Genomic DNA, 18,715 nt, shown 5'->3' with positions numbered 1-18,715 from the left:
TTGGCTCAAGTCCCACCTGCGGCCCACCTGCTGCCCACCTGCTTTTTCAGGCTCAGAGCTTCCCCTTGCTTTTGCTTAGCTTGTCAAGAGATAGGAGATTTGAGGCTGGCTTCTGACCCCGGTCAACTCCCAAAGAGGAGGCCTGGTGAGGTTTCTCTCTGAACAGAGAGATTTCAGGGAGTCGGACTTGCTTCCGAAGGATGGAACAGCCACTGGGGTGCCTATATGGACACTTTTAAAGTCTCTTCAGTAAGTACAGAAGCCCATAGGTCTTGTTTTTCAAATTAAATATTATAGATAAGCAAATCGCCAAAACGCTGGAAATACACATCACTACTTGGATGAAACTGGCAGGCATTTCTGAACATATATATACATGGAAATGGCATATTCAAAAATAACGAGCTATTCCTACTGCTCTGTAAAATGCTTAAAAAAAACTTTTCATTTATTCTTGCAAAATTCCTATGAAATCATCTTCTCGCCCTGTCCTTAAATCCTGCTGTGGATGACTCTGAAAGGCGGTTGACTGTTAAGGCTCCCAGTCCAAGCCTGCAGTATATTTATTCAGGGCCTCTTTTAGGGTCTCCATTTAAAATTTTTTTTCTTTCCTTTTGCATATGTGGTAAAATATACATAGTATAAAATTGACCATTTTCACTGTTATTTTTTTCTTTGAAACGGAGTCTCACTCTGTTGCCCAGACTGGAGTGCAATGGCACAATATCGGCTCACTGCAACCTCCACCTCCTGGGTTCAAGCGATTCTCCTGCCTCAGCTTCCCAAGTACCTGGGATTACAGGTGCGTGCCACCACGCCTGGCTAATTGTTGTATTTTTTGTAGAGATGGGGTTTCACCATGTTGGCCAGGTGGTCTCCAACTCCTAACCTCAGGTGATCCACCCTCCTCGACCTCCCAAAGTGCTGGGATTACAGGTGTGAGCCACCGTGCCCGGCCTGTTTTTTAATTTTTTTTTTCTAAGACAAATAGACATTTTCGGCTGGGCACGGTGGCTCACGCCTGTTATCCCAGCACTTTGGGAGGCCAAGGTGGGCAGATCACTTGAGGTCAGGAGTTCAAGACCATCCTGGCCAACATGGTAAAACCCTGTCTCTACCAAAAATACAAAAATTAGCCGGGCATGGTGGCACATGCCTGTAATCCCTCAGGAGGCTGAGGCAGGAGAACTCCTTGAACCCGGGAGGCGGAGGTTGCAGTGAGCCAAGATCGCGACACTGCACTCCAGCCTGGGCAACAGAGTGAGACTCTGTCGCAAAAAAAATAAAAATAAGAAGAGTAAGACATTTTCACCACTTTTAAGATCTAGTTCCGTGGCATGAAGCACATTCACACTGTTGTGTGACCATCACCACTGTCCCTCTCCAGGACCCTTTCATCTTCCCAAACAGAAGCTCTGTCTCCATTAAACAACTCCCCATTCCCCCAGCCCCGCCCCTGGCAACCTCCATTCTTCTTTCTGTCCCTGACTTTGACTACTTTAGGGACCTCATGTAAGTGGAGTCACACGGTATTTGTCCTTTTGTGTCTGGCTTACTTTACTCAGCATCATGTCCTGAAGGTCTGTCCGTGCTATAGCACGTGTCAGAATTTCCTCCCTTTTTAAGACCAAATCATATTCCATTGCACAGATGGACCATGTTTTATGTACCTGTTCGTGCATGAATGGACACTTGGGTTGTCCTGATGGCTGCTGTGAACCTGGCTGTGCTCTGTTCAAGGTTTTGGGTCTCCTGCACCCTTCTTTTATTCTTTTCCTTAGGGACAAGGTCTTGCTATGTTGCTCAGGCTGGTCTTGAGCTCCTGGCCTCAATCGATCCTCCCACCTTGGCCTCCCAAAACCCTAGAATTGTAAGCATGAGCCACCGCACCTGGCTTATGTTTCTTAGAAAGTTGGCCGTGTGGGCCGGGCACAGTGGCTCACACCTGTAATCCCAGCACTTTGGGAGGCTGAGGCGGGTGGATCACAAGGTCAAGAGATCGAGACCCTCCTGGCTAACACAGTGAAACCCTGTCTCTACTAAAAATACAAAAAATTAGCCAGGCGTGGTGGCGGGTGCCTGTAGTCCCAGCTACTCGGGAGGCTGAGGCAGGAGAATGGCGTGAACCCGGGAGGCGGAGCTTGCAGTGAGCTGAGATCGTGCCACTGCACTCCAGCCTGGGCGACAGAGCGAGACTCCGTCTCAAAGAAAAAGAAAAAAGAAAGTTGTCCCCATGGCAGCATGTGCCTATAATCCCAGTTACTTGGGAGGCTGAGGCAAGAGAATTGCTTGAACCCAGGAGGCGGAGATTGCAGTAAGCCGAGATTGGCGCCATTGCACTCCAGCCTGGGCTACAGTGCGAGACTCCGTCTCAAAGAAAAAATGGCCCTGTGCTCTGGGTGGTTGTGGAGGATGTCTCTAATTGAGCATCTTTTTACCAAGGCCCCTAAGCGTGTCCTCACTCCGTCCAGATCGACCTCGCTGCTCAGTACATAAAGGCTGCCGTGAAGAACATTCCCTCGGTGTTCCTGATGACAGACTCCCAGGTGGCCGAGGAGCAGTTTCTGGTGCTGATCAATGACCTGCTGGCCTCAGGAGAGATCCCCGGGCTGTTTATGGAGGACGAGGTGGAGAACATCATCTCCTCCATGCGACCCCAAGTCAAGTCCCTTGGCATGAATGACACTCGGGAAACATGTTGGAAGTTCTTCATCGAAAAAGTGCGCAGACAGCTCAAGGTGGGGCTCCCATCTTCGGCAGGGCCTCAGGAGCCCAGCTTGGTGCCCGTGGCCTACAGGGTATGGGTTTTTGCTCTGCATAGAGCAGGAGGACTGATCTTTCATAGGATGTGAAATCCTGTTAGGAGAGTGTGAGGGGTGGGGCTGTCTGATGAACCGGAGCCTGGAGACTTTTTCACGTGGGTCGTTAGAGGTATCTTGGGGCCAAAAGAAATGTTTTACAGTCGTCCTTTGGTATCTGAGGAGGTTGGATTCCAGGACCCCCACGGATACCAGAATCCACGGAGGGATGGATGCTCAAGGCCCCGATATAAAACAGTGTCGTATTTTTGAAGATGCTCCCCTCTACTTTAAATCATCTCTAGATTACTTATAATACCTAATATCATGTAGAATGCTATTTAAATAGTTGTTATACTATATTTTCATTTGTATTATTTTTTATTGTTATATATATATTTTTTTAATAATTTTCAGTCCATGGTTGGTTAAATCCACAGATGTGGACAGACAACCGACTCTATGTGGACCCCCTCCCCACACACAGCTAGTTTAAGTAGATAAATGCACCTTGACTCTCTCTCTCTTTTTTTTTTTTTTTTGAGATGGAGTTTCACTTGTCGCCCAGGCTGGAGTGCAATGGCGTGATCTTAGCTCACTGCAACCTCTGCCTCCTGGGTTAAAATGATTCTCCAGCCTCAGCTTCCTGAGTAGCTGGGATTACAGGTGCCCACCACCACACCTGGCTAAATTTTATATTTTTAGTAGAGACGGCGTTTCACCATGGTGGTCAGGCTGGTCTCGAACTCCTGACCTCAGGTGACATACCTGCCTCGGCCTCCCAAAGTGCTGCCTGGCCACACCTTGACTTTCAACATCGCCTCTAGGGTAAGCAGGCTAAACTCCCCTAGTAGGACAGAGAACCCCTTGGACCTATTGGCCCTGTCCTCTCCAGAGTTCAGTGGTGCTGCCCTTTGCAGGGTGCCAACCCCATAGCTCTCCTGGGCACCTGCCGGCCATCGTTTTCCCCTGCTTGACTCAAACAGAGCAGGGGCCCTCCCTCCCCTCTGCGGGCTGCATAGCCCAATTAGTGAATGTCATCTGTGAGCCAAAGGTGTCCCCTGATGGGCGCTGCCTGCTTCTGGATCCTCTTTGGTGCCCTGCCAGTGCCGGCTCTGTCCCACACCCTCAGGTCATCACTCAGTGAGGGGTGCAAAGTCAGCCAAGCAGTGAGCCACCCCATTCAATGGCAGTGTCCGTGCAACACCTATGCCACAAAAGGGGACCAGAGAGCAAGGGCAGCTGGGAGGCTGAGACCCATGACAAGGGAGGTCCTTATCTAGCCATAGAGCCCCCCAGGCCTGTCTCCACAGCACCTTCTCCAGCTGGGGTCCCAGGGACTCCCTGCCCTTTCTGGGAATTAGCCACTATCCCTCAGGGCCCTGCGGGGACCCTTCCTGCTGAACTGAAGGGCTTGGAGCCCGGCCCGTTCTGGGGCCTCATCTGCCCAATGTGGATGCCCACTCCCCATTCCTTCCTTTGCCCAGCCCTTTTTAGAGAGGCAAGGGCCCCTTCCAGAGGGATTGGGACTGCTAGCAAGAGGCATGAAGCCAGATGAGCATTTATCCACGGCAATGCAGCGGCCGCCCTTCAAACCCAGAACCGGGACTGTGCTGCCCAGGCCCTGGGCGGCTGAGCCTGGCAGGGCGCGTTGCTTTCTGGCAGAGCTTTCTGCAGAATGATGGATTAGGCCCCAGCACTGCAGTCCCAGTGGGCAGCGCATCTGTGTCTCCCATACCCAGGTGATCCTGTGTTTCTCCCCTGTGGGCTCCGTGCTGCGGGTACGAGCCAGAAAGTTCCCAGCTGTGGTCAACTGCACGGCCATCGACTGGTTCCATGAGTGGCCGGAAGATGCGCTGGTGTCCGTCAGCGCGCGCTTCCTGGAGGAGACCGAGGGGATTCCGGTGAGTCACTGAGGCCACCTCTGCCTGAGCATAGAGCTCAGAGGACAAGGACAGGTCCAAGGGCTGGCTCCCTGGGAGAAAAGGGCGCTGGGATTAGGGTGAGCCAAGTGAGGCGTCCGCCTCGGGCTCAACGTTTAAGAGGCTGCCGGAAACTCAGGCATCAAGATAAGTGAGGTTTTAATGTAATATTTTTGAAAATCAAATTAGCGCTAAAAAATTCATGATGAACGAACCATCAGAAATGTAAACCGAGGTGGGCTGTTGAGTTTTTTTGTTTCATTGTCCTGCAATCCTGTGCCAGGGAGGGGTGGTTTCCAATCAGCCCCTGCGCGGCCAAGGCTCCAGGGCCAGTTCAGGAAGGCTGAGGACACGCAGCGTGCAGACAGATCGGGCGACTCAGGCTTTCTGCCTTGCCTCGAGCACTTGGCTGGAGAGCCTGTATTTGCTGGAATAAGCATACACAAGGGCACACACCATTGCCTTGTGCACCTCAGAGGAAACGACAGGTCCGACATTCTCTTGCAGTCTCTTTTCATTGAAAGATGGTGCCCGAGGCTGGGGGCGGTGGCTCATGCCTATAATCCCAGCACTTTGCGGGGCCAAAGCGGGCAGATCACTTGAGGTCAGGAGTTTGAGACCAGCCTGGTCAACATGATGAAAGCCCATCTCTACCAAAAATATAAAAAATTAGTCAGGTGTGGTGGTGCATGCCTGTAATCCTAGCTACTCCAGAGGCTAAGGCAGGAGTATCGCTTGAACCGGGGAGGCAGAAGTTTCAGTAAGCCAAGATTGTGCCACTGCACTCCAGCCTGGGCAATAGAGCAAGACTCCATCTCAAAAAAACAAAAAACAGTGAAAGATGGTGCCCATGTTCACTGTTTGAGCTCAATCCTTGCCTGGAAATTACCCGTAAACCCTGGCTCACTTTTGACCGACTCAGTAGGGGGGATGAGCAGCCCTTGGAATAAACCTCCCTTTATTACCATCTCTTGTTTCTTTTGAACACATATCCAGTTATTAAGTAGGACAGAATAAACCTTAAACTAGCTTCTCTTTTTCCTAGTTTTTAAAGATGGGAAAAAGAGCCTACTTGCCATTTAGAGCATTCATTTATGAGACTGGCCACTCCCAGGAACTCGGCAGTTCAAAGGTGTCCCTTGGAGCATAGATTTGGGTTTCTAGTTCCCAAGGCAGAGACTTCCTAGAAACAGGCATTGGCCCCACCACCAGCACTATATATATATATACCCTGAAATGTCTGTGTTGGATGAATTCATTACTTTTCAAAATGTCCTGAATTAAAATTAACATTGCTGAGACAATTTCTGGGGCAAAGCTCCCAGTGCCTGCATTCAGGTAGGTGGGCAGGCCCAGAGGGCTGGGGAAAGAAGTTCTAAATCCCAGGATCCAGCCTTGGTAATGAACAATAAATATTTGCAGAATTACCTGGGCTATGAAAACACATTCTCAGCCTTGTACTTTTTCAGGTATGCAGGTATGTGAATGCATGTGCACATGCATATAGGCAGGTATGTGAATGTGTGTGCATGTGTATATATGCAGGTATGTGAATGCATGTGCACGTGTACATATGCAGGTATGTGAATGTGTATGCACGTGTATATATACAGGTATGTGAATGCATTTGCATGTGTACATATGCAGGTATGTGAATATGTTTGCATGTGTACATATGCAGGTATGTGAATGCGTGTGCACGTGTATATATGCAGGTATGTGAATGCGTGTGCATCTGTATATATGCAGGTATGTGAATGCGTGTGCACGTGTACATATGCAGGTATGTGAATGCGTGTGCACGTGTATATATGCGGGTATGTGAATGCGTGTGCACGTGTATATATGCAGGTATGTGAATGTGTGTGCACGTGTATATATGCGGGTATGTGAATGCGTGTGCACGGGTATATATGCAGGTGTGTGAATGTGTGTGCATGTGTACATATGCAGGTATATGAATGCATGTGCACGTGTATATATGCAGGTATGTGAATGCGTTCGCATGTTTGCATATGTACATATGCAGGTATGTGAATGCATGTGCACGTGTATAGATACAGGTATGTGAATGTGTGCGCCTATACATGTGTGTGTGCGTGTATGCATGTGTGTGCATGTATGCGTCTGTGTGTCAGAGATAATGACAATAAGCTCTGCTGTGTCGTGTGTGCTGAGCTAAACCCTTCCATGGTGCAGTGCCCACAAGGGCCCCAGGATCTGTTGCTCTCAGGAGCCCCTTTGGGCAGTTGAAGACACTGAGGTTGAGAGCGGTCTCAGGGCACCTTGTCCAGGGCCCCTGGTGAGTCTGGGGAGCCCCACTTTGCTGATTTGCAGGATGGGGTCCCAGGGATGACTGGCTGTCTCATCTTTGTAGTGGGAAGTCAAGGCCTCCATCAGCTTCTTCATGTCCTACGTGCACACCACCGTCAACGAGATGTCCAGGGTGTACCTGGCTACCGAGAGGCGCTACAACTACACCACACCCAAAACCTTTCTGGAGCAGATCAAACTGTACCAGAACCTGCTGGCCAAGAAGAGAACAGAACTTGTTGCCAAAATCGAGAGGCTGGAGAACGGCCTGATGAAGCTGCAGAGCACGGCTTCCCAGGTAGGAGAAGGGGGCTGGCTGCCAGCTCCTGTGCCGTCCCCTGGAGGCCTCGCAGGAGCCGCTACTGTCACAGGTGTCTACGGGCTGGTCACACCAGGGCTCACACTGCCTAAAGTAAGATGAGCACGCTTCCTGCCTTTGAGAAGCATTCACTCCTAGGCCAGAGTTAGTATACTTGTCGTAACAAAAAACAGACTCAAAATGCTTTTACAATGTTGATTGTATGGAGGGCGCATTACACAGGGGATGGCACCTGCCCCATGTCGGGTGAGATTTGATCATCATGCCCAATGCAGTCAATACAAATGCGTTTGTTCATTCGTAAATGCCATTCATACCATGGGGCCTGGCTCAAAAACCTCCCTGGATCCTTTCCTCCACACCGTATGGATCTTGAAGGGTTCTGCCTGCTTCAAACCTCCTCCATCGTGCAGTCCCGGCTCCTTCATCTTTACTGCCCACCATTGACACCCTGTGAGGGGGCCTGAAAATAGCCGCCACCTCCCTGCTGGAATTGTGAACAGACTGGGACCTCCCACTTGCTTCCGGGGGAGCTTTCGCACCCCTGCCCCCACCCCACCCCCGCCAAACTCTCGCTGTCACTTTCCCACCAGCATGGAGGGGCCCTGGCCAGCCCTGCTCGGCACTGCAACTCAGCTGGCATTTGAGACAGAGTCTCGCTCTGTCATCCAAGCTGGAATGCAGTGGTGCGATCATGGCTCACTGCAGCCTGGCCTTCCGGGGCTCAAGCAATCCTCCCACCTCAGCCTCCCAGGTAGCTGGGACCACAGGCACAGGCCACCATGCCTTGCTAATTTTTTTTATTATTTATACAGACAGGGTCTCACTCTGTTGCCCAGGCTCCAGTTGATATGTTTCTATTCAGTCACCTTGCCAACTCCTTTGAGCACCAGGAATGTCTCATACTTGTGACCCTGTGTACGCAGTCAGGGTTTATAACTTACTTTTAAGATATTGAAAAGACTCTCCAAAACGAGTCACTGGGAGTCGTAAGACACGGCCCTGCCGTTCTGCCCCTCTGTGGCTCCCAGCCCTCGTGTGCCCAGTGCAGGGCGGCGTGTGTCGGCTGCGGCCCACGCTTGCTGTTTCTCGGTTTCTCCTTCCCCAGGTGGATGATTTGAAAGCCAAGTTGGCGATTCAGGAGGCTGAGCTCAAGCAGAAGAATGAGAGCGCAGACCAACTGATCCAGGTGGTCGGCATCGAGGCCGAGAAGGTCAGCAAAGAGAAGGCCATTGCTGACCAGGAAGAAGTCAAGGTCGAGGTCATCAATAAGGTAGGTGAAGGCAGCCCAGCGTGGCCTCAGGAAGGCTGCTGCACTGGCCAGGCCTCCCGGGCTTCCCCGTGTGGTCGGGTGCCACCGACAGGCGTGGGAAAGGCTGAGACTTACATGGAAGGACAAGGTTCCTAAACCAGTGGGACCCGCGAAGGAGTCTCTCCCAGGGGAGGGCCCCCGCTCAGAAGCAGGCTTTCCTTAGAAAACTCCCATCCCGTGGCCAGGCTCCTCCATGTTCAGCCCCCAGCCCACAGTGGCAGCCTCACCAGAAGCTTGTGAGAAATGCAGGCTCTCGGGCTGCAGCTCAGCTCTGCTCAATGGGGCCTGCATGGTAATGAAATGCCCGTGATCCGTCAGCATGGGAGGGATTGAGAAGACCTCACTGGAGCCTGGTCCTCAGACGTGTGGCTCTGGGCCCCCCCCCAGAGGGTAGGACGTTACTGGCCTGGGGGTGGGCTCCTTGCTGGTTTGGGGTGGCTGAGGTTGAGAACCACTGCTTAGGGGGAGCGTCTTCATCATCTTTGGAGCCTGAAGGTTACAGCATCATTGGTGCAGCTTCTCATCACCCCTCCCTGGGTGCTTTTTTTGTCATCAGTCCCACATCTGTGTAATTATTGAAGAGCGTTCCAGTCATTGCTCACTGTCTCCTGAGTGAATGAATGAGTATGTGCATGAATGAAGGAGGTGTTACTTTCTTAGAGGGGTGTGAGCTATACACTCTGAGATGTTCCATTTTGGATGGATTATGAAACAGCCCCAGAAACAATAAGACTGCAAAGTCAAGGTGGTCTCAGTGGCCCCTGGATTTCCCCTCCAGTCTTGGAAGCTCAAGCCGATAGAAGGAACAGTTCCCATTCCAGAATCCCACCCAACCGCCGAGGCATTGCTCATTCTGACCTGAGCGTTGTGGGGCAGAGCAGAGGCGGCAGGGAGGAAGGTGGGCTCCAGACAGGGGCCAAGCACACACACAGGGATGTCGGCAAAGGAGCACAGTCAGCAAATACAGCAAATGAGTGGTGGCTGGAGGGGCAGCCTCTCTTATGGAGCTCAGACCTGCTGGGGCCTGGACCGCCCCACGCCACTGCTGCCTACACATGCACATATGCACATGCATGCACATACACATACATGCACACACACATATACTCATGCACATATGCACATATGCACACACATGCACACATACACTCATGTACATACATGCATACACATGCACACAAATGCACGTACATGCACACAAATGCACGTACATGCACGTACACGCCCCCACAGGCACATGGACAGGACTGCAGTAACCTTCCCTGTCCGTCTTCCTTCCAGAACGTCACTGAGAAGCAAAAGGCCTGTGAAACAGACCTGGCCAAAGCAGAACCGGCCCTGCTGGCAGCCCAGGAGGCTCTGGACACTCTGAATAAGGTAAAGGGGGAGGGAAAGAAAGGGGACCCCTGGCTTTGGTTGGAGAGGAAGCTGCCTTCGCTGTTGGCGTGGGTGGTGACACACTCATGGCGGCTTCCTCGGGGCATCACCGAGGACCCGGTCCAAACTCCCATCGGACCCATCCTGTCTGTCATTTGCAGAACAACCTGACAGAGCTGAAGTCCTTTGGGTCCCCGCCGGATGCTGTGGTCAACGTCACCGCTGCCGTCATGATTCTGACCGCACCTGGGGGCAAGATCCCCAAGGACAAGAGCTGGAAGGCGGCCAAGATCATGATGGGCAAGGTGGACACCTTCCTAGACTCCCTGAAGAAGTTCGACAAGGAGCACATCCCCGAGGCCTGCCTGAAGGCCTTCAAGTGAGTCGGGGCTGGGCCTCGTGGCCGGGGCTTCCCTCCGATTCTCCATCAGGCCCAGGCACGGTGCTGAGGTGAAGCGTGGCCTCAGGCTCCTGGGGCCTGTGGCTCAAAATCTAGGCAGCCCCTTCCCCATACAGCGCCCCAAGAACACAGCTGACAAGCTCAGCAGCGGGAACCTTCAGGCTACAGGTCTGAGAGGCCAGCCAGGCCCCACAGAGGTCAGTGGCACCTGTGAGAGCAGCTGACCACACGAGCACATGCATTGCACACACGAATACCATCCCCAAAATGTAACACCTGCCACGTCATCTCGTCTGCGTCTCATCCCTCTAACCTTATAGTTTCAGTCTCCTGGTGCCCGACTTGGAAAACTGGGCAATGCCACTGTGGGGTAATGGGAGTGGGAGAGCAGAGCCGGTGGGGGGTGGCCTCTAGGGCCAGCCTGACTGTGTGAATCCCAGCGCTGCCCCTCCAGAGCTGTGCCACCCTGGGCAAGACACTCAGCCTCTCTGGGCCCGTTTTGCCAGAGCAGGACAGGGTGGCGACTCCGGCCCGCTGGTTCCCTCGCTAGGCCCTACCAAGGCAACCCGACGTTCGACCCCGAGTTCATCCGCTCCAAGTCCACGGCCGCAGCCGGCCTGTGCTCCTGGTGCATCAACATCGTCCGCTTCTATGAGGTCTACTGCGACGTGGCGCCCAAGAGGCAGGCACTGGAGGAGGCTAATGCAGAGCTGGCAGAGGCACAAGAGAAGCTGTCCCGGATCAAAAACAAGATTGCCGTAAGTGCCGGCTCGCTCCCGTCCCTGCGAAACACCAGAGCCGCTTGCTTGCGCTGCCGGTCAATACCTCTGTTGAAAATGGGTTGGCACGGCCCGCCGTCATGAATTATTCAGCAGTGCGAGAGGATGCAGGCAGAGGCAGGGGCCAGATGGTGCCGGGAGCCGCTTGGTGTCCTTGGTCTCCATGCTCCAGAGGGCTCTCAGCCTTTGTGGGAGCCTCTTCCACACTCAGCGCTCACAGGGCCCAGCCCCGCTGCCACTGCAGGGGGCTAGAGATGCCTCGTGGGGTTTTCCAGTAGCTTTCCAACTTGGTTTTGCAGGAACTTAACGCCAACCTGAGCAACCTAACCTCAGCGTTTGAAAAAGCAACAGCTGAGAAAATCAAGTGTCAGCAAGAGGCCGATGCCACGAACAGGGTGATCTTACTGGCGAACAGGTATCAGTTCCTCCCCGAGACCACCCTCCTGCTCTCAGACCCCCTGAAAGGGACAAGCCCACGCAACTGCCTTGGGAGGAAGAGGAGAGAGCCCAGGTGGAAGCAGCCAGGTTGCCACTTTCACTTCTTGAGCTCAAAGTAATTACGATAAAACTTGGCCTCTTGCATAGTCAGTGGCCTCCACAAAATATGCCCTGTCGCGTGGTTCCAAGTAACCCACACTGGCCTGGGACACTGGGTCCCACGGGGCTTGATCCGGGGCATTACTCGGTCATAACCTACTTTCAGCCACCACATGGCTTCCAGGATCCTTTCGCAGCCAGTGGACAGTCATTTCACGGATTACATCATGGTTTGGGGCTCCAGAGTAGTGTCGTCCACTAGGGATGTAATGCCAGGTGCCAGATGTGGATGTGTCACCTTAACTTTTCCAGCAGCCACATTTAAAAAGTACAGAGGCTGGCTGGGCGCAGTGGCTCACGCCTGTAATCCCAGCAGTTTGGGAGGCCGAGGCAGGCGGATCACTGGAGGTCAGGAGTTCGAGACCAGCCTGGCCAATATGACGAAACCCCATCTTACTAAAAATACAAAAATTAGCCAGACTAGCCGGGTGCAGTGGCTCACGCCTGTAATCCCAGCACTTTGGGAGGCCAAGGTGGGTGGATCACCTGAGAACGGGTTCGAGAGCAGCCTGGCCAACATGGTAAAACCCTGTCTCTACTAAAAATACAAAAATTAGCTGGGTGTGGTGGCAGTCGCCTGTTATCCCAGCTGTTTGGGAGGCTGAGGGAGGAGAATCACTTGAACCCAGGAGGCAGAGGTTACAGTGAGCCAAGATCGCGCCATTGTACTCCAGCCTGGGCAACAAGAGTAAAACTGTCTAAAAAAAAAAAAGCCAGGCATGGCTGTGCGCACCTGTAGTCCCAGCACTTGGAGGGCTGAGGTGGGAGTTTGAAACCAGCCTGAGCAACATAGTGACACCCCATCTCTACAAAAAATTTTTTCAAGTACAAAGAAACAGTTATAATTTTATTTAACCCCAAATATCCAAAATATTATTTCAACACGTAACTAATATAAAAATTAACAATGAGGTATTTCCTGTGCTTGTTTTCATCCTGAGCCCTGACACCCTGCATGTCTTTTTTTTTTTTTTTTTTTTTTTTTGGAGACAGGGGAGTCTCACTCCGTCACCCAGGCTGCAGTACAGTGGCATGATCTTGGCTCACTGCAACCTCCATCTCCCGGGTTCAAGTAATTCTTCTGCGTCAGTCTCCTGAGTAGATGGGACCACAGATGCGTGCCACCACACCCGGCTAATTTTTGTATTTTTAGTAGAGACATGGTTTCATCATGTTGGCCGGGGTGGTCTTGAACTCCTGACCTCAGGTGATCCACCTGCCTCGGCCTCCCAAAGTGCTGGGATTACAGGCGTGAGCCACCACACCCGGCCCCTTCATGCCTTTTAACACAGAGCACATCTCAGAGCAGACCTGCCATGGTCCCAGTGTTTGGGAGCCCCAGGGCTGGCAGCTGCCTGCTGGCAGCTCGGGAGTGTGCCTTTCCTGTTCTCACAGGGGAGCACCCGGAGCCTCAGCAGAACCTGGGGCTGAGTCTGTTCCAGGCCTGCAAGCTGTGTTTTCTCCTCCCCAGTGGGTGGCTGCCACTGATGGGCCAGTTGTCAGCTGTGAGTGCCCCAGGCTGCATGAGGCTGGTCTTCAGGGTGGTGCCCCGGGTATGAGGGATTTAACCTCACCTGCCAAATCGAAGTGGTCTCTAGGTCACTGGGAAGTAAGGGCTGCTCAGATGGTACCACAGACAGACCCTCAGTGGCTCTAACAGGCAACCTGGACTTGCAACAAACATGCCAATGCTTTCAGACCCGTGGTGTGCCTCTGAGGGTCAGGGACCAGTCCTCAAGATGGTGGCCCGAGAAGCACGAGGCGCATCGTGGAGTCCCCATTCCATGCAGGGCCAGGTGCCTTCTGGATGCCACATTGTTCTGTGGCCACCGTGGTCCTCACCTGAGCTCTGTCACCAGCTGGTCGAGACGGTGCTCTGTGGTATCTGGCAGCATCTTCAGCACAGGAGAGAGGCAATCAAATGGCATCAGCCATAGCCGGGTGTCAATGTGGGCGACTTGGGTGTCAATGCGGGCAACTTGGGAAGAGGAAACACAGCATTCCTAAGGGCTGCCAAGGAGTTTTTTGTTTGTTTTGTTTTTTGTTTTTGTTTTTGTTTTGAGACGAAGTCTTGCTCTGTTACCCAGGCTGGAATGCAGTGGCCCAATCTCGGCTCCCTGCAACCTCCGCCTCCCGGGTTCAAGCAATTCTCCTGCCTCGGCTTCTTGAATAGCTGGGATTACAGGCATGGGCCACCGCACCCAGCTAGTTTTTTGTATTTTTAGTAGAGATGGGGTTTCACCATGTTGGCCAGGCTGGTCTCGACCCCCTGACCTCAAGTGATCCACCCGCCTCAGCCTCCCAAAGTGCTGGGATTGCAGGCATGACCACCACGCCCGGCCACAAAGCATGATTTGGGCTTCTCTAAAGCATTTCCTCCCAAAAGCATTTTCATCATTGAGCCACTGAGCCAGGTGCAGACGGGAAACTCTGAAGATTCACAGAGGTGCAGAGGTGGAGGCTTGTCTGGTCCAGTCCTCTCACTTATGCAAATACGTTTTATTCTCTCTCATTCCACTTCAGGCTGGTGGGGGGATTAGCATCGGAAAACATCCGCTGGGCTGAGTCTGTGGAGAACTTCAGGAGCCAGGGGGTCACGCTGTGTGGGGACGTCCTGCTCATCTCTGCCTTCGTGTCCTACGTGGGCTACTTCACCAAGAAATACCGGAATGAGCTGATGGAGAAATTCTGGATCCCTTACATACATAACTTAAAGGTAAGGAGTGGAGTCCTGGCCGGGCGCGGTGGCTCACGCCTGTAATGCCAGCACTTTGGGAGGCCGAGGCGGGCGGATTACTTGAGGCCAGGAGTTCATGAGCAGCCTGGCCAACATGGTGAAACCCCGTCTCTATTAAATTAAAAAAAAAAAAATTAGCCAGGCTTGGTGGGGGGTGCCTTAATCCCAGCTACTGGGGAGGCTGAGGCAGGAGAATCACTTGAACCTTGGAGGCGGAGGTTGCAGTGAGCAGAGATGACACTACTGCATTCCAACCTGGGCAACACAGCGAGACCCCGTCTTAAAAAAAAAATTGGAGTTGTACTCATCATTCAGGAAATTTGGGGAGGTCCCAGCAGGGCAGAACCAGCCACATGGCACCTTGACTTCCATGATGAGGCTCAGGCCCCTTTGGGGATAAGAATGTGGCCCAGTGGCATTGCGCGGTGGCTCACGCCTGTAATCCCAGCACTTTGGGAGGCTGAGGCAGGCAGATCACCTGAGGTCAGGAGTTCAAAACCAACCTGGCCGACATGGTAAAACCTCGTCTCTACTAAAACTACGCAAATTAGCTGGGCATGGTGGCGGGCACCTGTAATCCCAACTACCCAGAAGGCCAAGGCAGGAGAATCTCTTGAACTCGAGAGGCAGAGGTTACGGTGGGCCAAGATCACACCACTGCACTCCAGCCTGGGTGACAGAGTGAGACTCTGTCAGGGGGAAAAAAAAAAAAACGTGGCCCGGTGTTGTTGTGCTGACATCGTTTCTGGCCGAGTTACAAAGCTGCTCTGTCCAGAGTGATGGAAATGGCTGGCTTCTCCCAGGTCGTCCTGCTGGTCCGTCCCTAACTGCAGCACCAGGCAGAGCATTATTTGGAGAGCTATTTTCTAGTAAGTAAGAAGGTCGCATCACCCCTTCTAAGAAAGTGTGCCTCCCTGGGCAGGTCCCCATCCCGATCACGAATGGCCTGGATCCCTTGAGCCTGCTGACAGATGATGCAGACGTGGCCACCTGGAACAACCAGGGCCTCCCCAGCGACCGCATGTCCACCGAGAATGCCACCATCCTGGGCAACACCGAGCGGTGGCCGCTGATCGTGGACGCCCAGCTCCAAGGAATCAAGTGGATCAAAAACAAATACAGGAGTGAACTGAAAGCCATCCGCCTGGGACAGAAGAGGTGTGTGCGGGCGCAGGACCTGGGCCGAAGCCCGCCTCTGCTTGGAAGCAAGCCTTAGGCATTCCATATTGGTTCAATGGATGGGTGGGTCTTTCAATACACGTACTAGCCCACAGGTTTTAAATCTGGCCTGGGGAACAGCAGCAGTAGTAAAGAATGAAATGAGGAGCTCTTTTCCCTTCCCCTGTCCCCATCACCTGCTGCTCCTGCAGAGAAAGGAGAGTGAGATGGAGGCTCAGGCCTGGGGTTGCCTCCCGCTTGGCCATTTGCTGGCTGGGAGGTTTGAGGCTGGTCATGTTCTTGGGTCTCGTGGTCTGTGTTCTCATCACAGTTGAGAAACAATGGCTGTAACGACACAGGTACAGTGATGCCCTGCTTCCTAGCGGTGCTGGAGAATCCAATGGCGGGTGGATATGAAAACATTTGTCTCTGTGGCCATAAAGCTACTCAAAGCTGCTTCCAGCCCGGGCGTGGTGGCTCATACCTGTAATCTCAGCACTCTGGGAGGCTGAGGAAGGAGGATTGCTTGAGCTCAGGAGTTTGAGACCAGCCTGTGCAACATAGTGAGACCTCGTCTCTCCAAAAAAAAAAAAAAAAACCTAGTTGGGTGTGGTGGCATGAGCCTGTAGTCCCAGCTACTCAGGAGGCTGCGATGGGAGGATCACTTGAGCCTGGGAGGTCAAGGTTGCAGTGAACCCTGCTCATGCCACTGCACTCCAGCCTGGGCCAGAGAATGAGACCCTGTCTCAAAAAGCAAAACTGTTTCCATTTTCATCTCCACTCCCATAAGAGCACAGGGGCAGTTTACAAAGAAGCCCCTCGGCTCCTTTCAGGAAAGGGCGAGCTGTTGGGAACAAGTTGTGGGCTCCTAGGTCACCCCTCGCTTGGCGCTGTCTCGCTCAGAGGGCAGGGGCTGCTGGTCGGAGCGTGCGCACCGTTCCATCACGAGGCCCTCTGCCATGAACCAGCTTCCGTGTTGTGCCCGCAGCTACCTGGATGTCATCGAGCAGGCCATCTCGGAAGGGGACACCTTGCTCATTGAGAACATCGGCGAAACCGTGGACCCCGTGCTGGACCCTCTACTGGGCAGGAACACGATTAAAAAGGGAAAGTGAGTTGTTTCCACCTCCGTGGCTTGAGCCAGGTAAACATCTTCAGGCCCGAGGCCTGGGCATGCGCATGTAGAGAAAACGCCCAGAATTTCCTTTGCTTCCCTGGTAAGCAGCAAGGGCTTTGACAAAATGCCTGCTGGTGGGAAGGAACCCCCAGCTCCTGAGGAAAGACTGGAAAGAGGGGCCACTTCCCAATTAGGAATATCTCCGCCAACATTTTATCAGTGATGGCCTCCAGATGGGGAGGCTTGAAGGTGATGTCTGTCTTCATTCTGTTCTTAGGCATTTTGCAAATCTTGGGACTGCATTACCTTTAAAAATTCACATAACGTAAAATTAACCACATTAAAATACACAATTGAAGAGCATTTGGTACACTCACGATGTTGTACAAATACATCTGTCCAGTTGCACATTTTCACCACCCCGAAAGGAAGCCCTGTACCCACTCTTCTTCATTCCCCTCCCTCCTGAGCCCTAACATCCACTACTCTGCTCTCTGTGTCTGTGGATTTGCCTATTCTGGACATTTCCTCTGAAGAGAATCAAGCAACATGTGTCTTTTTGTGTCTGGCTCTTTTTACTCAGCATTTTTTGTTTGTTTTTTGAGATGGAGTCTCGCTCTGTCGTCCAGGCTGGAGTCCAGTGGTACGATCTCTGCTCACTGCAGCCTCTGCCTCCTGGGTTCAAGTGATTCTCCTGCCTCAGCCTCCCAAGTAGCTGGGATTACAGGAACACACCAACATGCCCAGCTAATTTTTGTATTTTTAGTAGAGATGGGGTTTCCCCATGTTGGCCAGGATGATCTCAAACTCCTGACCTCAGGTGATCCACCTGCCTTGGCCTCCCAAAGTGCTGGGATTACAGGCGGGAGCCACCGCGCCCGGCCTTTACTTAGCATGTTTTTTGGGGTCATGCACGTGGTCGCATGTGTCAGTCCTTCATTCCTCTTGATGGCAGAATCATTTTCCATGTGTGGCCAGGCGCATTGTGTTTGTCCACTCATCAGCTGATGCGTGGAGCTTGCATTATTCATTTTACAATTTTAAAAAATTAAATCTACTTTAAAAATGTAAATGTCAGAGCTGACAGGAGCCACCTTTAAATGCAGAGACGCATGCAGAAACCCAGAACAGAGGTGGCAAATCGATATGCAGAGGTCCTAGACTCTGGGAGGGGCCTGGTGTGAGTGCTGAGGGGTGAAGCTAGCCAGAGGCCCCTCAAAGTGAGCCCAACTACAAAGAGGGGACAGCAGGGTGTAGAGCCGGAGAGAAGCGCCCCCCACAGTGGATGAGCAGACCCAGGGTTGCAGTCCTGGGAGCTTCCAGAATGGACTGATGTTGCAAATGAGTCTGGGTGGAGGCCAAGCAGAAGGTTTCGGTCAGGGCTCCCAGGGGAGCACAGCATTATCGCCAGAGGGGTGTAAACCCTACTGCAAAGATGAGCCTGATCACCCAAGGAAAGAGCAGGTGCATCTCCCAGAAGGGCCCACGTCACAGGCCGGGGAGGAGGAACAGACAAGGAGAGGTGCAGTGCTCTTCCAGGGACCAGAAGGGGAGGGTTCAAGGTGGCGGCCTGGCCTGGGGCTGGGGTGAAAGGTGGTCTGTACTTGTGTTCCTCTCCCCTGGTCACTGGGAGGCCCACTAACCCTTTCCTCCACCAACCGCCAGGTACATTAAGATTGGTGACAAGGAGGTGGAGTACCACCCCAAGTTCCGCCTGATCCTACACACCAAGTACTTCAACCCACACTACAAGCCAGAGATGCAGGCTCAGTGCACCCTCATCAACTTCCTGGTCACCAGGGATGGACTCGAGGACCAACTCTTGGCCGCTGTGGTGGCCAAAGAGCGCCCAGATCTGGAACAGCTGAAGGTAATGGCCTGAAGTT

General features: G+C 52.7%; 1 protein-coding gene across 2 annotated transcripts in view; it reads left to right on the top strand.

Annotated features, from left to right (window-relative positions):
• Positions 1-18,715, top strand: part of DNAH17 (dynein axonemal heavy chain 17) — a 150,057-nt gene that overhangs the window by 105,491 nt on the left and 25,851 nt on the right. For both annotated transcript variants that reach the window (XM_057300355.2, XM_008971540.4), the window contains exons 55-66: positions 2,472-2,738; positions 4,541-4,702; positions 7,098-7,331; positions 8,461-8,625; positions 9,946-10,041; positions 10,203-10,420; positions 10,992-11,199; positions 11,520-11,635; positions 14,341-14,533; positions 15,477-15,712; positions 16,701-16,823; positions 18,495-18,699. In XM_057300355.2, coding sequence (XP_057156338.2) covers positions 2,472-2,738; positions 4,541-4,702; positions 7,098-7,331; positions 8,461-8,625; positions 9,946-10,041; positions 10,203-10,420; positions 10,992-11,199; positions 11,520-11,635; positions 14,341-14,533; positions 15,477-15,712; positions 16,701-16,823; positions 18,495-18,699 — 2,223 coding nt within the window. The remainder of the gene's footprint in view (positions 1-2,471; positions 2,739-4,540; positions 4,703-7,097; positions 7,332-8,460; positions 8,626-9,945; positions 10,042-10,202; positions 10,421-10,991; positions 11,200-11,519; positions 11,636-14,340; positions 14,534-15,476; positions 15,713-16,700; positions 16,824-18,494; positions 18,700-18,715) is intronic.

The sequence above is a fragment of the Pan paniscus genome, chromosome 19 (genome assembly GCF_029289425.2).
Source record: "Pan paniscus chromosome 19, NHGRI_mPanPan1-v2.0_pri, whole genome shotgun sequence".
Taxonomy (NCBI): Eukaryota; Metazoa; Chordata; class Mammalia; order Primates; family Hominidae; genus Pan; species Pan paniscus.
The sequence above is the reverse complement of the archived record's forward strand: the minus strand, read 5'-3'. Positions and strand labels throughout refer to the sequence as shown.